Raw genomic sequence first — 18767 nt, 5'->3', positions numbered from 1 at the left:
CTGTTATCCTAGTATCAGGGCATAAAGTATTCATTGTTTTAAAATAGACTCTATATAGTAAAGAAACATTCTTGGATCCCGGATTCATGTTGAAACCCTGAGTTTGCAGTCTCAAGGCTAACACCTCATGAATTCCTGTGTCTGTGATTGAAACTGTGAAATTGGGGAATGCATTGAAGTATATGGGACCTTGATGCAGACTACCTTCAATTACTCCTATTAAGGAGTCACTAAACTTATTATGTCTAGAATCTCTAAGACAAGCTAAGGCTGCACTTTGAAGTCCTAACCTGGTGAGAGGTTTTATGGCTACCTGGATAAAGATAAAATGAATAAAGTTACAGTCAGTTTTTCTTTTAGAGGCTTCAATTCAATAGTTTTCCTATCTATTAAATGGAAGTCTTTACTTTCAGTCCTAGCGTTATTGTTCTTTCTACTGTCCTTATATTGAAGTCTGTTTTAAGACTAAAGATTCCTTATAAATTTCTGAAGGTGCTATTTTAGGATTAGTCAAGTACTCCAGTTTTGAAGTGATCTCTCTATATTGCTATAATTAATTTCTTCCATGTTTTTATGGACAAAGATTTTGTCAAATATGAGTGGGAGATACCTTCATCAGAGGGATTTTCTTGACTAGATAGAGACTTAAATAACTTGTTCATCCTACCTTTTTCCAAATTGACCACTATGGCCAGTCAGCTTTAAACGGCCTTTCTCCGATAACAAATAACTGCAGAGGATGGTTATAGCCTGTAAATACAGAATAGCAAGATTTTAATGGGATTATGGGACAATAAAGAGGTCACATCCACACATGGGGTATGTCTTTGGAAGGGCATTATGTGTTTTCAGCCGGCTTTCTTTATTTTAACAAAGTTCAGGGTGGGGGAGGAGTCCAGAATCTGTTTTTGCAAAGATGATTGTAACAGAGTTGGAAGATTATCTGCTTTGTGTCCTGGATTATACAGGCTGAATGAAAGATATCATAATTAGTCAATACTTTGAATTCGAAAGTGGGAGAGGTGATTTGGTGTCCTAAATTCTTAAGATCACTTCTGGAGAAAGAAGTGGAAGAGTGCATTCTGCTGTTAAGTAAGCTTGAGAAAGAGGAAATTGCTCCAGAAAAAAATAGATGAAAGATGGTAGGAGTATAGGAATTGACAGTTCCCGCAATATCATTTTATAATGCAATTCTCCACAATCAGGTTGAACAATCTGATATCCAATGCATTTGGCCCTTTTTTTGAACCAGTAACAATGAAAAAGGGTTTAAAATGGACAGTATACTTGCATTGGATTACTAGAAAAGAAAGGACTTCCATTTTGATAGTATTTGATATATGAGCAACAGGGGGGAAGATGCAAGACATCTATCTATTTTATGCAGTTTTGGAGAGTCTATGTGTGGTTGTTTCTTCTATATTCAAAAGACAGTAATTTTTCAAGATTACTATTAATATTGATAATGTTCTAAACAAAATAAAATAACTAGATATAGTATTTCTGTGATTAATATCTCCTATTTTCAAAGTAGTCAACATTTTCATAAAAACTGACATTTTAAACCTTGCTTGTTCCCAATAGAAAATTGTTGTCTAATAATACAAACAGTGGGCTTAAGAATTGCAATTTCATTATTCACTTTATATACCATATCATCCATTGGTCACCAAGTCATTGATTATCATATTTAAAAAATACCTTGTGTTAGGGTATAACCTTATGGTCAGAACCCACAAAGGGACCTAATGCCTCAAAAGTAAAGCTGAAGTAAACATGAGAAGCTGAAGAAGTAATGTTAACAATCATATACCAGTTCAGGATTATAACCCAAAAATCCAGATATATGTAAATCGGGAACTTCCTCCCTCCCAATGTGCAAGGATACATGCAAGTGTATGAATTTCTGTTAAGAAAATCTATAAATTTCACTACAAACCTGTGAATCTCCATAACATGATCCAACATAGACAAATGCATTGTCTAGATATGATATTGTTGATGCAATTGATGTCTCCCCTAAGAGTTCAATTTTAAGTCCAGTAACCCTACAAGACCAAAACAAGTAGTACAAACTTAGGTGCATAAATATAACCAACAATTAAAAATGAATAAATGATGAAGATCATTACAACAATCTTATAGGCTTGAAACTAACAACCAAATTGACAATCTGTTTCTGTTCTCACAGAAGAATCTAACTAGTCAATTGAGCAGTTCAGGCATTAAAATCCCAAAAAGATAAGCTCTCACCTTTCTTTTTCATGGGTGATAACTAGTAAGTGAAGTAACCCTGCATGGTCACTAAGCAAGTATCGGGAACCATCAGCATCAACCCTTCCATAAGCTCTTGTAGTTGACTGGAAAAGAACATTAAACAATCAAGAAACAGTAGAGGAAAATAATGATCCAATACAACTACAACTTTATTATAGCATTGAGTATGCATGCACTTACTGGTCTAGTAGGGATTGCTTTGAATGCAGTAGCACTACAATAGACAATAGTTTCTTCTCCAATAATGATAACACCACCAAGAGGCATGGGAACAGGTATTAATAGACATGCACCATTATCAAGATTATTTTGTGACCATGGACCCTCAACAAAATCTTTATCTTTGAGTGCGACCTCATATGTTTTAACATGCCGTGCATCTTTGTTGTCCTGCAGTTTAGAAAAGTTGAATACCTATGAGGTCCCCTTTATTTTGTTGCCAAACATAACAGTCACCTTATTTAATAATAAAAACCAATGATGGTGATGATGACTAAAACCTCAACAGTTTAGAACAAGAAGACAACCCAATGGGTTGAGCATATAGACAGTTACCCACCATTTGGGAGGTTACACATGGTATGGAAACCAAATCCATTTATAACAATAAGTCAATAATCAGCTTTTAGGGACAAACCTAAAAGCTTAATAATGAATTTGAGAAACTCAAAGGACCAGGAGAGATCATGAAGCAGATATGATAAAAGAATAAAATTGAAAACCTGGTAGAGGACAACAATTGTAGGCTTTGAACAACCATATAGGAACTTGATATCCAACACTTGAAGCTCTTCAAGCCTGAAATTCGTAGCAAATCCAAAGATATAAGATTTGACAAAATATCAGGAGAGTTGAACAGCAAAAGAGTATGTAAAATATAGAAAAATATACATACATTACAAAGACAATTGGGTAGGGACCATTGGTAGGTGCAAGTGTAAAATATCAGGCTAGCAAGCATAACAACACAGGTTCAAGTTTGAAGGTGGTCACTTCATGAAAGAGAATGCCAAAGGTTAGGTAGTAGGTACTTAGGTTCCATATCCAGTTCACCCCTCCCAATACCCCAGAAAACCAGTGTTTTAAAAGCGCAAGAGGCAATTTGTGCTCGAGACACAAGGCACAAGGTGTGTGCCTTTTTGAAGCAAGGCACGAAAATACAAAAAAAAATGCAAAACAAATCAAAAAAATATCAAACATAATATTAATAAAAAATAAAATCTTAAATTTTAAAATAATTGTTTTAAAAAACCTATTATCTAAAATTAAAATACATAAACTTAAATTTCTTAGGATAATTGTTCACAAGGCCTTTATACACTCCTTTTCTGATAGATAATCAATTAAGGGCCTGGCCCCATATAAATGCTTTTATACACTCCTTGTTAAGTCTACTTCCTTGTTACCCAAAAAATTGAAAGCTACACAAAACAATCACCTCCACACAGATTATAGAGATCCTAACATGTGATAGTAGTTACATTGTCTATAGTGAATTCCTTTAATTTGTTTAAATGAGGGGAAGAAAAGACCAAGAAAATTTGACTCTATCAAGCATTAAATCAAATTATCTGTAGTCATCTGAAATTTCTTCTTAATGGTCTCCATTTAAAAAAAAAAAAAAAAAGACTGAACTGCACTTTAGGCTCAGTTTGGGAATAGAGGTTGGAGAAAATGGAAAAGGGAGGAAAGGAATTTTCAGAAGACTGAGGCTCTAAGAAGGCCTCTAAGGGTTGAAGAAAAACATTTTCTGTTTGAAAGCTTCAGGATGAAGGGGAAGAAAGCATTAAAGATCAGGAAAGTCAACATGGTGATGGTGTTTCTGGTAGGGGAAGTAACTCTGGGGTGGTTTCAGACCTTCATGGAGGAGGTTGTTCAGGTGAGTAGGAAGCTTGTATGCAAAGATTCATTTGATTTTGCTGGTAGGAGGTATGTAGTAGAAAGAAGGAAGAATGTTAAAGGAAGATATGTGGTGCTCATGGAATTTTTTGGGGAAGGGAAAAAGCAAATGGTATGCTTCCCTGCAGGAATGAATGGAACTGGCTGGAAAGAGGTCACAGAAATCTTGAAGGCCTACTCTTCTCAGGAGGAAGCTAGAGAAGATAACAGAGTGGAACTTGTCGAAGAAGCACAAGGGATTACTGGAGACTCTAAAGTGGAAAAGCACAAGGAAAAGCCTAAAAAGAAACAGAAATGCAGATCATGGCTAAAGCAGCAAAGGATTGCAGAATGGTCTGCAATATGCACAGGAATGATTGGGAGGAGAAATTTAGTGTAACCTTGTCAGTACCACTGCAAGATTGGAAGAAGATTGCTGAAGAGTTGCTGAAAAACATGAAGCTAAACTGCACTATAATTTTAACCCCCTTTGAAAAATGCAAAGCCCTTCTAGAATTAGTAGGAGAGAAATTGGAACTCCATACCATGTGTTATCAGTTGGAGTCAGCTTCAGTGACTGTTTCAAAATGGTCCCCTCGCTCTAACTCCAAGGATTTGCATGAGAAAGACAAAGTAATTGTTTGGATTCGGGGATTACCATTTCAGATGTTTTTGCCTCTATAGCCACTCTGTGTAAAGCAAGGTTGGATGGTATTTTTGTTAAAGACCTCCATTCTGCTGCAGTTTGTCTGAGCAATGTGAATTTAGAAGACATCCCCCACTCTTTGTCAAGTAGAAAAGAGAATAGGGTCTCACATTAAGGCCCACAATCTTTTTGATCAGTAAGGCTCACAATCTGCCTTCAGTTATTCTTTCTCGTCATTAGTTTCTCACCTGAAACTTGGTTCTTCTACAGAGATTAATCTAGATCTTTTGATCTTAATCATACTAAACTGATTTACAACCATTGGCAACTAACAATGCAAAAGAATAACTGGTCAAAAGAGAGTGACATAAACATACAAACAGCATGCCAAAAGATTCATGACACGCAGGCAAAAAACACAAAGGGGTCCACCCAGGTGAAGAAGGGGGCATCCCCCATCCATAAAACAAAAATTATTCTTGTGAGGAAGCTCCTCAAAAGGCCTCAACGTCTTATTCTACCTTTTCTCTCAATTGGTTCAAACAAACTGCTAAATTTTTATGTCATTCTATGTTTCCAGCAAAAGTTCAAAAAAAACAACAAAATCTGTCCCCAAATTGACAAGGGAAACCAATCTCTGGTTATGGATAATCAAACCAAAATAACAAAAATGATAGCTTTGATATGTAATATTTACGGCTTATTAGAATCTTAAACCATAGATAGATAGAAAAAGAGACAATACCTAATGTTAAAAGCTTCCTTAAGCTGTCCTTTGTTATCAAATGGTATAACCTGAAGAAGAAACAGATAGATGGTTTTATTCTAAAGCTTTTAAATAAAAATTAGAGCAGATTACATACAATGGATGAATGAAGCAATAAACTAGGGCCATAAATCAGCATAAGCTACACAATGAGTACATACCTTGAATAAGCCATCATAAAGATGGAGGCCAATCAATCTACAATCAGGATCAATTATGCCAATCTAGACACAAGAAGAAAATTTTCAAAGTTAACAGACTAAACTTTGTAGAAGCTACCAACAAAATCAAAACTACCACAAGTGCAAGGAGGTATACTTATCAATCCTTTACAGAAGTATCAACATACTTGACAGTCATAGTTGGAACTAAGTTCTGATAATGAAAAAGAGGGGAACAATATTTGCCAAAGAGAAAAGTACCTGCCCATTGTCTGTGGGGCGACCTATGCGATCTGATACATCACCCATCGCTCTAGACAACAACAAGAAATCAGGAGATAATGAATGACTGTGTTACAAATCTTCTTCCATAAATTTTTTAAATTTTGTAGAAAATTATGTAATAGAGAGTGATAATGTTGTTTTAGTTTTTCAACAGCAATCTATGTTTTATTTTGGGTTTCAAACCAAAACGAAAGGTCAATACCAATTATCACCAAAATATAGGGCTTGAGGGTCAGCTATGCTCACACTTTCCAGGAAGCAAACCAAGCAGCCGATTGGCTGGCCAATATGGGAAGGTTACATAAATAAATATTAATACTAAAATATGAGTTGACCTTTAAGTAATATTATTTATGTGATTTTTGAGGACATGCTACCCCCCATTCAGTGCAGCCTCATTTCCTCCTTACCAAAAAAAAAGCCAATAGCTATTTCAGACCTTCAAAACAGCCCACTTAAACTTAGCAAAATTCTATAATATCAAATGTGCAAGAAGGAAGCAATAACTGTAAATGATATGAAACTAAAGAAAGACTAAAAATTTAACTGAGCTAATTAAATAAATATAGAATTTACTCATTCAAAACAAAACTCTCTGATAGTCTGTTGTACTCTGAAAGAAAACTTTATAACACGTTCTAGTTTATTATCACTGGACCAAAGGACAGGTCTTTGTTTACAGACTTCTAATAAGTTTTTAATTCCAACCATTACCTATCTTCTTTTGCAACTAATGTAATTAAGGCAGCTAGCACCTGCTTATGGGCCATGGCCTGGCAAGTCAATTCTGATATCTAGTAGACAACGAGGCACTGCCTAGGTGACATACATGCATATAGAATTGATGTGAGTGTCAATAACTTATTTTTGGGTCAATATGTGAAGACATAAAATTTCACTCTTAACCCTGTTGTGTGTGTGTGTATCTGTGCATTGCTTTGGATCAGAGAGATTAAAAAATTTTGACATTTTTTTCTGAAAATTAAGTGCACCTTGGTTGTCGTTTAGTTATTTATTGATTTCATTTATAGTTTAATAATTTATATTTAATGTGTTGTATGATTACATTATGTAATGTGTTTAAATATCATTTATAGATTAATAATAATATATATAATCATACAACACATTAAATATAAATTATTAAACTATAAATGAAATCAATAAATAACTAAACAACAACCATGGTGCACCTAATTTTCAGAAAAAAAAAATGTCAAGATTTTTAATCTCTCTGATCCAAAGCAATGCACAGACACACACACACAACAGGGTTAAGAGCCTGCAATTTTATGCCTTCACATATTGACCCAAAAATAAGTTATTGACACTCACATCAATTCTATATACTTAAAATGCAGTTGCCCACATCAGCTTACTCTCCTCTAATGCTTCCCAACTCCCCTAGAATTTGTGGTTTTCTGAATTAAAAAAAAAAAAAAAAAATCAAACATGCAACTATTTAAACTCACCCACAACCAATTCAGTTTCCTAATTTTATTAGGAAACTGAATTTAATCACTCCCCCATAGAACATGGGCATATTTTAACACCAGCCCGTGCATTGCATGGGTCTCTTCTAGTAAATACATAAAAGGGGCATAATTACCTAGGGGTTCAAATGGACCAGATCATAATCCGATTCAAATTTGAAACACATCCTATTTTGCTGGATTCGGATATCCCCCTGTTGGCATAGTTTTCAAGGCACCAAGGTGAGTCTTGGTAACAGGGGGGCACCTTGTTGCCTAGTCACCTAGGCAGGCACCTAGGTGATGGATTTTTTAAGTACAAAACATATATCCTAGGATAGTTCCCTAGGATCCATAATCATAAAATGTGGTGATTAGACAAAATTGTAAGTTCTTCCTTACTTATTGGTTCAGGTTTGAAGTCTTTGAGGGTTGAATACAGCAGTTAGCAATTTTTGTGTTGATTAAACCCTAACAAGTAAGAAAATAATAAAAGGAAATTAGTATATAAACACACAAAATGAATGTTTTAGTTTAATAATGTCTTTTATAATTATAATCTCAAAAAGTTAAGAATATAAAAGTATTTTATAACACAACATACAAAACTGCTTGGTGATTAGGTAAGGCAAGCCTCCAAGGGCGCCTTGTCACCTAGGTGTCACCTAAGCATCCGCCTAGGCATCGCCTTGACAATTATGCCTATCGGATTTTCAAATCAAATCGAAAAATATGATCTATTTAAAAACTGGATCAAATTCAAGTCACCCTCTATCCGATCCAAAAGAATCCAATAAACTGTTATTATATGTCAGTTTATAAAAAGACATTTACGCCCCCATTTGATTTTTTGTTTTTCTTTCTATAGACTTTTTTTTTCTTTTTTTCTTGTTAATAATTTGTTAAATTTTACAGACCTGTGGGTAATTAAATCGAATCGAATCAGATTCGTAAATCCAACATCCTTAGTGAATTGAATTTGGATTAATCTTTGTGAGATCCATTGGATCATCAGATCGGATTGGATATAGGATTTACGTTATTGAATCAAATTCAAGTATCCCCCTATCCAAATTTGATTCGATCCATTTGCATCCCTATAATTACCCCCACTGGAGTATATTGTGCACTTAGCTTTCTAGGCAAAAGGCCCTAAAACACTCAATTAACACAATAACTCTACTATTCAAAATAAAAAAGAAAATTAATTGACACCAAGGTGATTCTTTTACTATACTACTTGCAATTATTTGGACTTCATTATTTCACTTGCTTAAAGTTCAAGGTTAAAATCCAAATGCTAAATAATTTCCTCCCTGCTCATTTAGTACATGCCCAGAAAGAAATCTGAGAATCTGTATTTGGCCCTCATGTGGCATTTAAAGAATGTGACTTAAAGGATTGTGCATATTTACCACACAAAAAAATAATAAATGATTGTGCATAATGTTATTGAGAAATCTTCAGTTTTTTTAGATCAAGAAGGGAATTGTTAATCGTATTAATATGTGAAAACAAAATTACAGTAGAGTGCAGTAGAGAGGCTGTCTAGTCACCCAAAGATATAGAAGACAAAAAGATAATGCCCAAGATAAAAAGAGTTTCAATAATGTCCAAAATAGCTGTTAGCCTGCTGCTTATAGATCCCCTGCTTTGCCAATGTGTCGGCTAACCCATTTGCAATCCTTCTTGCCCAGGTAAAACTGTAAAAGTAGTGTTCGAGTCCCTTGACAAGCTTTCTATTTCCCTAAAAGCATGCCTATAAATCCAAGGCACATTGTGCCTAGTAGTGGTCCAGGATACAACCAGTTTTGAGTCCCCTTCAACTTCCAATTAGATTAGCAAATTTTAGGCCTTGTAATAAAGCCATCAGTGAATCTCCAACCCCTATAGGTCCAGAATACACAGCCATTACCTTGCCTGAAGAGTCTCTAAACACACCTCTAATACCTGCCATTCCTGGGTTTCCCATGGAGTTCCCATCAAAATTTAGTTTTATTTTATCACTTGCTAGGGGCTTCTATTACATTACCATCCTTTGCTTTGGAAGATTGTGCAACTTCATTCCATGCCCTTATTAGATCAGTCACTGAAAAGCTTTTTATAGTCCCAACAGTTTCCTCCTTTGGCCTGTATATACCATTGAATATTCTTCCATTCCCTTCCTCCCAAATAGTCCACACTACTGCTTCCCTGACGGTTTTTCACATAATTCTCCCTCTCTTCATTGGATGCCTTTGGAAATTTGGATTGAAAAGACTCATCTACAACCAAAGAGAGAACAAAAATACTCTCAGACACAAAGCACATAAGGGCAGGAGATTAGTAAATGGAGTAAGGTTTCTCCACTCGCAAAGCAAAGGAAGCACAAATGAAGAGAGAAGCAATTATTTGGCCTCCTCTTTAGAAGCACCATAGGTGCTCACCTTTCAAAGAATAACTTCCCAATTGCATGAACTTTGGGTGGGATGGGCTTACTCCATATCTTGTTCACCAGAAAATTCTCCCCCACTACAATGGACTGCATAAGGGTGTTGGAAAAAGAGGCACAAGTAAAAATACCATTAGAAGAAGAAAACCAAACTCCAGTGTCCTCCATAGTTTGAACTTTGAACTAAGAAAACTGACTTAAGTTTGTCCAATAATTGAATAAGGGCCTCAAACTCATTTTCCCTCAACCCCCTTCTAAAGCCAAAATCCCAATTTAACCCAAAAGGATAAAAGATAACAAATCTCAAGATAAGTTGAAGCTTGTGGCTTGACACTAAGTATGGGTCAAGGAAAAGAGAACTGAAAGGAGTTTCAGCCAACCAAAGATCTTTGCAAAACAAAACCCTAGTCCCACATCCCACATCAAATCTAGTGGTAAATGTTGGGTAGACCTCTTGAATTGATTTCCAAGGAGAAGCTGAAGTTGAGAAAGGGGCTACCTTTGCATCCAAACCATTGTTCATAATCCCATAAATGATTTCAATAACCTTATGCCATAGCTTGTCTCTTTCCAAAGGAAACCTACAAGGCCATTTTCCTAGCAAAGATGTATTCATATGAATTAGGTTCACTATTTTTATTTTTTTGATGAATGAAGAAATTTATTAATCACAGAAAATAGGAGTTACAAGTGACCCAAGAAGAGGCATGAGGTGCGACCTCTTCAGAAAAGCCTAAAGAAACTTTTGAAAACAGTTTGAATAAGTTACAATAGTCCAAAACAGACAGTCCTGAGAAACCCCTTGTTTGGCTAATGAATCACCTATAGCATTTGTCGATCTGCTCACCCACTGAACACTAACTGTCATGTTGCTTGTCAGCCAATTCACTTTTTTAAAGAGGTCTCTATAACTCCAAATGGCAGGCTCTGGGTTAAGGAGCCATCCCAACACCACCTGTGAGTCACCTTCAGTTAAAAAATGCTCCACCCCAAGCTGGTTTGCAATCTGAATCCCTTCTACAGAAGCTAGTATCTCTGCTCTTGTGGAGTCACCCACACCCACTGGTCCTGAAAATAAGGAAATAATGTTGCTATCCTTATTTCTTAGGACCCCCTCCTATACTCAAAGGTCCTGGATTACCCTGACTACTCCTATCAAAGTTCAGCTTATTGACACCCCCTGAAGGAGGTGTTCATTCTGTTGGATTGAAGTCTTTGTATGTATGAGTATTTGGCTGATAAGAGTTCTTATTAGCCTATACTTAAGTTTAAGTTGTCCTGTACTGGGCCTTTGTTAATGGGCCTAATCCTGTTTAATGTTTTAAGTTGTCTGGGTGTCCCATCACTAATCAGGGGCATTCTAGTAACTTCCAGTATCATTGTACTACATCATAATATAAATAATAGTACTGTCGACTGAGCTGAGAGTTGGACATTCCAGCATCTCTTCTTCTTCTTCTCTTTTCTGCTACTTCGGCTACAGTAATTTAGCTTTCATGGTATCAGAGCATTAGCTTCTTCCTGGTTTCAGCCGGCACACACTCTCTTCTCTTGCTGTCTTTTCATCTTCTCTCTTCCTTTTCTGGGGTGCTGCAGTGAAGACCTAGGGGTGTAAGAGAGTAAAAGCAAGTTCGAACCTAGGGTTTCTCTTGGTTGTAGGACTCAAGGGAAGTAAAACCCAGAAGTAGATGTCCTACTAGGTTATTTCCAGCAAATAGTAGCTATTTGGCTACTAAGAGAGGTCTGTATAGGACAGACCTAGTTGAGAACTGATTTCAGCAGTCCTAGCACTAGCTGAAAGGGGCTTAGCTACTTCTACAGTTGCAGCTTCAGTGCTCCAGCAAGACTCGCACAGACTTAGCTTCTTCTACAGAGCCTACTGTTCACTTGGTACTGTTGCAGCCTCGAACTGTTCACTCGCTACTGTACACGAACTGTTGCAGTTTTTGGTTCAGCCCAAGTGAAGTCTATCTAGTGTTCTACCAGCACTGTGAACACATCTACCAGCATAGCAATGTGGCAAACAGCTCCAAGTTCAGTGTGGTTATCATTTCGAAACCCCTCACCACTGCTGTGAGATTACCTAGAGAGCTGCCAGCTCCATATTGTTCAGCACTGTGAACCCTAGTTGAGGACTGATGTCAGCAGTCCTAGTATTGGCCGCAAGGAAGGGCACTCTCTTTACAGTTGCAATACTCGAAGTTCAAGTGGAGTCTGCATAGCACAATAGTTGAGAACCCTAGCTTCAGGTCGGTTACCAGCCCAGAACTCCTTGCTTACTGTTGTAACTGAACTGTTACAGAACTGTGACAGTCTCGGCAAGTCAGAAACTATGTCGAGTGCTGTCAGAACCTGCTGTGATCATTTCAGCTAATCAGATCTGCTCCAGAACTGGTTCAGAACCTTCAGAACTGCTTCAGCTAGTCTTAATCAGTGTCACCTACACAGTGGCTGCAGTCAAAATGTATTCAATACCCAGAGATGTTTCTTCTAGAGATAACAGGCCTGCGGCAAGTGGGAATTTTGTCACCAGCAACAATGATGACAACTCACAAAATACACCAACAGTGTTTTCTTCTCCTATGGGACAGATTGCTGATCCCTCTGGAACTGGTACTTTGGGCTTCATTGCTAGTGAGGTTGAGGTCCTTAGCAGGGCATTAGCCCGTCTAAGAAATAATTCTTTAGCTTCTACATCTCTTGCTAGATCAGGTACAGCCTCTGCCTTCAGTGCCACTGGCTCTATTGACTCTACTTCTTGGGTTATTGATTACGGTGCTACTGACCATATGACACATATGTCTTCCCTATTCTCTTCATATCCTTTGTTGTCTGGTCAAGATAAGATGAGAGTTGCTGACGGGTCTTTCTCCACCATCTCTGGAAAGGGAATGGTTGACTTAAGCAAGGACCTCTCTTAAATCAGTTTTACATGTTCTCAGTCTCACCTCAAATCTTTTGTTTGTTTCAAAACTTACCAAAAATTTGAACTGTAGAATAACCTTTTTTCCTACTCATTGTGTCTTCCAGGACAGATTGACAAGAACAATTGGGTGCGGTCATGAGTATGTAGGACTCTACTATCTTGATGCAGACATCGGTTCAGCCTTACAAGCATCTGCTGGTAGTAGTCCGGAGAGTGTGGAGTCACAAGCTAAGTTGCATCTTTGGCATGTTAGGCTAGGTCATGTGTCTTTCTCTTCATTAGAAATGTTGTTTCCCGAACTATTTAAGGGCATTTCAAGCCAGAGTTTAACCTGTGAAGTATGTCAAGTGTCAAAACAATGTAGAACTGTGTATCCAATTTCTAGCAATGAAATTTGTGCTCCTTTTGATTTGGTTCATTCTGATGTCTGGGGCCCTTCACCCATTGTTTCCTTTGATGGCTTCCAGTACTTTATCAGTTTTATTGACCACTACTCTCGTTGTACATGGATCTACCTATTAAAAGGACGGGATGAAGTACCACGGATAACCATGGCATTTTGCAAGATGATTGAAACACAGTCTAATAAGAAGATTAAGCAATTCAGGTCAGACAATGTTGCTGAATACTTTGAAAAATTCTTGAACGTATTCATGGAAGATGCTGGCATACTACATCAGTCATCCTGTGCTTATACTACTCAGCAGAATGGGGTTGCTGAGCGCAAGAATAGACATCTATTGGAGACAGCTCGAGCCTTACTATTCCAGCACAAAGTCCCCAAGCAATACTGGTCTCAAGCTGTACTTTCTGCATCATATCTGATAAACCAGATGCCATCTATGGTGTTGGGTATGAAAACCCCTTTCTCTGTTTTGTGCCCCACTCTTCCAGACTTTCCCCTTCCTCCTCGGGTCTTTGGCTGTATATGTTTCATACATGGGAAGGATCCAAAGAAGACTAAGCTAGATCCTAAGGCTACAAAGGGAATATTCTTGGGGTACTCTCCTACACAAAAGGGTTACAAGTGTTATGACCCTGTCTCCAAGAGAAAGTATGTCACCAGAGATGTGGTGTTCTTTGAGTCTCAACCCTATTTTCAGTCTTCTTAGAATCCTCTTCAGAGGGAGACTAGTGGGATGGAAGAGGATTCTCATTCTCCCTCCTTTTTTGTTCCCCTATCTACCTCGGGTCTTCCATCCTCTCCTCCTACTCCTTGTTGTGACATTCCGGGTCAACCCAGTGAGCCTCCCACTGTGCCGGTTACCTCTCCTGATGCTGCAGATGTTCTTGAAGGCTCCAGTAGGCAACAAAAAGAGATACTTACATACAACAGAAGAAAAAGGGGCCCTCAACCTCATTACAGCAACCAGTTGGACTCGGATCAATCTGTCTCTACAATCCAAGGTAATTTCAACTCTCATACTTCTGATTTGGATCTTCCTATTGCTCTCCGTAAGCCTATCCGCTCTTGCACCACCCGGCACCCCATTGTTGATTTAGTTTCTTATTCACATTTATCTCCTGCCTATCACTCCTTTGTGTCTGCTCTTTCCTCTGTGCGTGTTCCTTCTAGGTACTCAAAGGCTGTGTCTGATCCAAGGTGGAAAGAAGCTATGAATGAAGAGATGAAAACCCTAATGAAAGCAAGAACTTGGGAATTAGTGGATCTGCCAGAGGGGAAGAGCACTGTTGGGTGCAAGAGGGTGTTTACTGTAAAGCACAAGGAGGACGGGTCCATTGAAAGGTGCAATGCCAGACTTGTGGCAAAGGGGTTTACTCAAAAAGAAGGGATTGACTACAAAGAAACCTTTGCCCCAGTAGCAAAGCTCAACACAATTCGGGTCCTATTGTCACTAGCAACAAATTTTTCATGGGAACTTCATCAGCTGGATGTGAAGAATGCCTTCTTAAATGGTGACCTTCATGAAGAGGTATTTATGGAACCTCCACCAGGCTATGACTTTAGTAGAAAGGTGTGCAAACTGAGGAAAGCATTATATGGGTTGAAGCAATCTCCCCGTGCATGATTTGAGAGGCTCTATGGGGCCATGAAGAAAGTGGGGTACACTTAGAGTGGTTCAGACCATACCTTGTTCATAAGGAGGCAGGATAGCAAACTTACTGCACTCATTGTTTATGTGGATGATATGGTAATTACCGGGAATTACTTGGAAGAGATAAAAAGACTGAAGGAGTTTCTAGCTTCTAAATTTGAGATCAAAGACTTGGGTCATTTGAGATATTTTCTTGGGATTGAAGTTGCCAGGTCAAGAGAGGGAATCTACATATGTCAGCGGAAGTATGTTCTTGACCTCTTAGAGGAAACAGGCATGATGGGATGCAGGCCAGCAGATACTCCAATGGAACAGAATCATGGCCTGCAAGAATCAATAGGGAGGACTACTGTGATAAAGAGAGAGACCAAAAATTGGTAGGAAAGTTGATATACTTATCCCTCACTCGGCTAGATATTGCTTATGTTGTGCATGTTGTCAGTCAATTTATGCACTCTCCAAAGATCCCTCATATGAAAGCAATTGAAAGGATTCTCAAGTACTTGAAGACTTGCCCAGGGAAGGGAATTCTCTTCAGGAAAAACAATAGAATTGAAATTGAAGCCTACACTGATGCAGATTGGGCTGGGTCTGTTGGAGACAGGAAGTCAACCTCGGGTTACTATACATTTGTGGGAGGAAACCTGGTGACATGGCGCAGTAAGAAGCAGAATGTAGTGGCTATATCAAGTGCAGAAGCAGAGTATCGAGCTATGGCCCACGAGGTTGCTGAAATCTTATGGCTCAGAACTCTTCTTAATGAACTTGGCATTAAGGCTGAAGGTCCTCTCAGGTTGTATTGTGACAATAAAGTTGCCATCAACATTGCCAACAATCCCGTGCAACATGACCGGACAAAACATATTGAGATTGATCGGCACTTTGTTAGAGAAAGAATTGTCTCGGGTGAACTCTCTATGCCTTATACTCCATCTGAGATGCAAATTGCAGATGTACTGACTAAAGGGCTGGCAACAGCAAAGTTTAGGGACATGCTTGGCAAGCTAAACATGATTGAAATCCATGCTTAGCTTGAGGGGGAGTGTTGGATTGAAGTCTTTGTATGTATGAGTATTCGGTTGATAAGAGTTCTTATTAGCCTATACTTAAGTTTAAGTTGTCCTGTATTAGGCCTTTGTTAATGGACCTAATCCTGTTTAATGTTTTAAGTTGCCTGGGTGTCCCATCACTAATCAGGGGCATTCTAGTAACTTCTTGTATCGTTGTACTACATCATAATATAAATAATAGTACTGTGACTGAGCTGGGAGTTGGACATTCCAGCATCTCTTCTTCTTCTTCTTCTTCTTCTCTTTTCTGCTACTTCGGCTACAGTAATTTAGCTTTCACATTCTACCACTCTTCTAATCCTCCTAGAAGAAGTATTAGCCACTGCTAGCCAATTTCTCAAAGGATCATCAAAGGGAAAATCAACAAAGAAGTCTAATGTTTTCAACTAATAAACTGCCCTTGTCAATATGCAATCCTGCACTTCAAGGGAATTTCTTTCCCTTTCTAAGAATATTATGCCATTCCTTTCTTCCCAAATAGTCCACAAAAGAGCTGTTCTAATACATTTCCACATAACTCTCCCTCGTGTGTGGCACACAAAATAAGAAGGATTAAACAACTACATTGGATGGCAGGTTCCACCTACATCCAAACAAACCAAAAATCCAGTTCCATAAAGCTACAACAAAAGGACAAGATATCAGTAAGTGGTAACAATCCTCACTCTAACCTTTATAAAGAAAACACCAGTTAGGGGAAAGACATAAGTAAGGCTTCTTCTTTTGGAGATTTTCCAAAGTATTTTTTTATCAGGACTTTTATTAAAATCAAAGATAATATATTAAGGTACAGGAGATAGATATCAGCAGTGCAATGACCCCAACTACAAGCAATTACAACACTGCCGAGAACAAAGTAGGTCTATCTACTTCCTGTTTTGTTAGGGTATCCACCAACCCATTTGCAGTCCTTTTCACCCAACCAAACTGAGTATTGAGCCTCCTTGCAAGAAGGTCAATTTCTCAAAAGATAAATTTGAGCTTCCAAGGTGCTGAAGTGATTTGCTTTACCCAAGAAATGACCAAAAGTGAATCTCCTTTAATTTCTAAATCTATTGCTCCAATCTGCCCAGCCAGCTTTAAGCCTTGTAGGAGTGCCATAGTTTCAGATTTTCCAAAGTAATTGATCTTACCATAGTAAACTTCCCAACAAAAGACAACAATTTTAGGGGGGATCAGCCTAGCCCAAATTTCTTTAACAGGAAATTTCCCAGGGATAGAGTTGAAGCAAAGGGATTTGAAGAAAGAGGCACAAGTAAAGGAGCCTTTTGGTGTAGGGGTCCAAATTCTTCTGTCAAGTTTAGTATGACCCAAGCAGACAGACTCAAGCAACAATAGAAACTCAAACACAAGTGAACTCCATTACAAGCTCTCCCTTCTCTTTTGTTTTACTAACTTGTTCCCACTTCACTAGATGATCCCTTTTCTCATCCCCAAACTACCTAAGGAAATACCTCAAGCCTCTCTAACTATACTGGTATCCTAGTTTGAATCTAGAAGATGGAAAGGAAGTAGATAGGTAAGTTCACCAGAGTTCGAAAAACAGCAGCTCCCACCCAATGGGAGCCCTAGATACTCCAATGGCCACAACCTAATCCCACATCCTAGAATACTTGCCAAAATGCTCATTTCTTCTTCTTCCACATTAATCCCTGCTACACAACTCATTCCCCAATTCACCCTCAACTTGGAAACAGATTGAAAGGAATCAATGAGCTCTTTTGAATTTTTTAGATTGTCTTGACTACCTCCCTCACAAAGAAGTAATGTCATCTGCAAATTGCAAATGAGTAAATACGACCTCAAGCCTTCCTACTCTCCAACCTCTAAACAAATTATTCTAACCAACCTTAATGATCATCATACTCAGAACCTCTATTACCGGTGAAAAGAAGGGAGATAAGGGATCTCCTTGTCTCAAACCTCTTCTTGCTGGAAAAGAAAAAAAAAAATATTCTCTAGCCACACCAACTGAGAACTCATCAATTATTCCAGATAAGATTTACAAATGGTCCTGTTGATGTTTTTAGGAACCTAATCTCTCAATGGATCATTCAACTGTCCAACCATCAATTATTCCTTTTGGGCAAGTAGAAGCTTTGTGGATAGATTTCCATTCCCTCTCAATTAATTTGTTTGTTCATCAACCATGATACTTGGCAGCTCTCAGATGTGCACAAGGAATGAAACCCTTGAACCAAATCAACTTGCCAACTTAGGTCTCAATGATAGTTCTTTTTTTTTTGATAAATGGGTCTCAATGATAGTTCTTAGTAGCTATTAAATAATGTAGGATCACATCCCCTATGTGATTGTGCTCAAGTGCCATTGTGTTGAATTCGGATTAGCTGAATTTTGGCTGTTCAGCGGGCTGTGGAACCAATGATGAGGTTCCACGCCAGTAATAAATTCATGGGCCCCACCGTGAAAGGTGTGGGCCCCATGTATTTTATTACTGGCATGGAACCTTATCATTGGTTCCACAGCCCACTAAACAGCCAAAGCATTCAGCTAAGCCTTGCTCCATTGTGTTCCCTATTGTCCTTTGCCTGGATTTAATTCCAGCTTTTCAGAAAAAGATAGTACTGTAAAAATTGCAAGGACATTTTTATCAGCAACAGCAACTAACTAGTGATTTTCGATCTCAGTAATTACACAAGTACAAGACTTCCCCTACCAGCCAAAGGTAGTAGGATAAGCAGTTCATGAAATAAATAAAAAAAAATGAGAATAATATCAATGTTGGCAGACATGTTCCCCAATACAAGTCCCCCTCTATACACCACTTCCTATAGATG

General features: G+C 38.1%; 1 protein-coding gene across 3 annotated transcripts in view; it reads right to left on the bottom strand.

The window, feature by feature from the left end:
- The window catches only part of LOC104607867 (DNA damage-binding protein 1-like), a 75919-nt gene that overhangs the window by 31075 nt on the left and 26077 nt on the right, over positions 1-18767 (bottom strand). For all 3 annotated transcript variants that reach the window (XM_088891579.1, XM_010273625.3, XM_088891580.1), the window contains 7 exons: positions 5990-6041; positions 5729-5791; positions 5547-5596; positions 3000-3075; positions 2458-2667; positions 2254-2360; positions 1940-2048 (listed from right to left, as the gene is read on the bottom strand). In XM_088891579.1, the coding sequence (XP_088747705.1) occupies positions 1940-2048; positions 2254-2360; positions 2458-2667; positions 3000-3075; positions 5547-5596; positions 5729-5791; positions 5990-6041 (667 nt within the window). The remainder of the gene's footprint in view (positions 1-1939; positions 2049-2253; positions 2361-2457; positions 2668-2999; positions 3076-5546; positions 5597-5728; positions 5792-5989; positions 6042-18767) is intronic.

The sequence above is a fragment of the Nelumbo nucifera genome, chromosome 7, assembly GCF_055504915.1.
Source record: "Nelumbo nucifera cultivar China Antique chromosome 7, China Antique-T2T, whole genome shotgun sequence".
NCBI lineage: Eukaryota > Viridiplantae > Streptophyta > Magnoliopsida > Proteales > Nelumbonaceae > Nelumbo > Nelumbo nucifera.
Note: the sequence above shows the minus strand (reverse complement) of the source record. Positions and strands in the feature narration are given on the sequence as shown.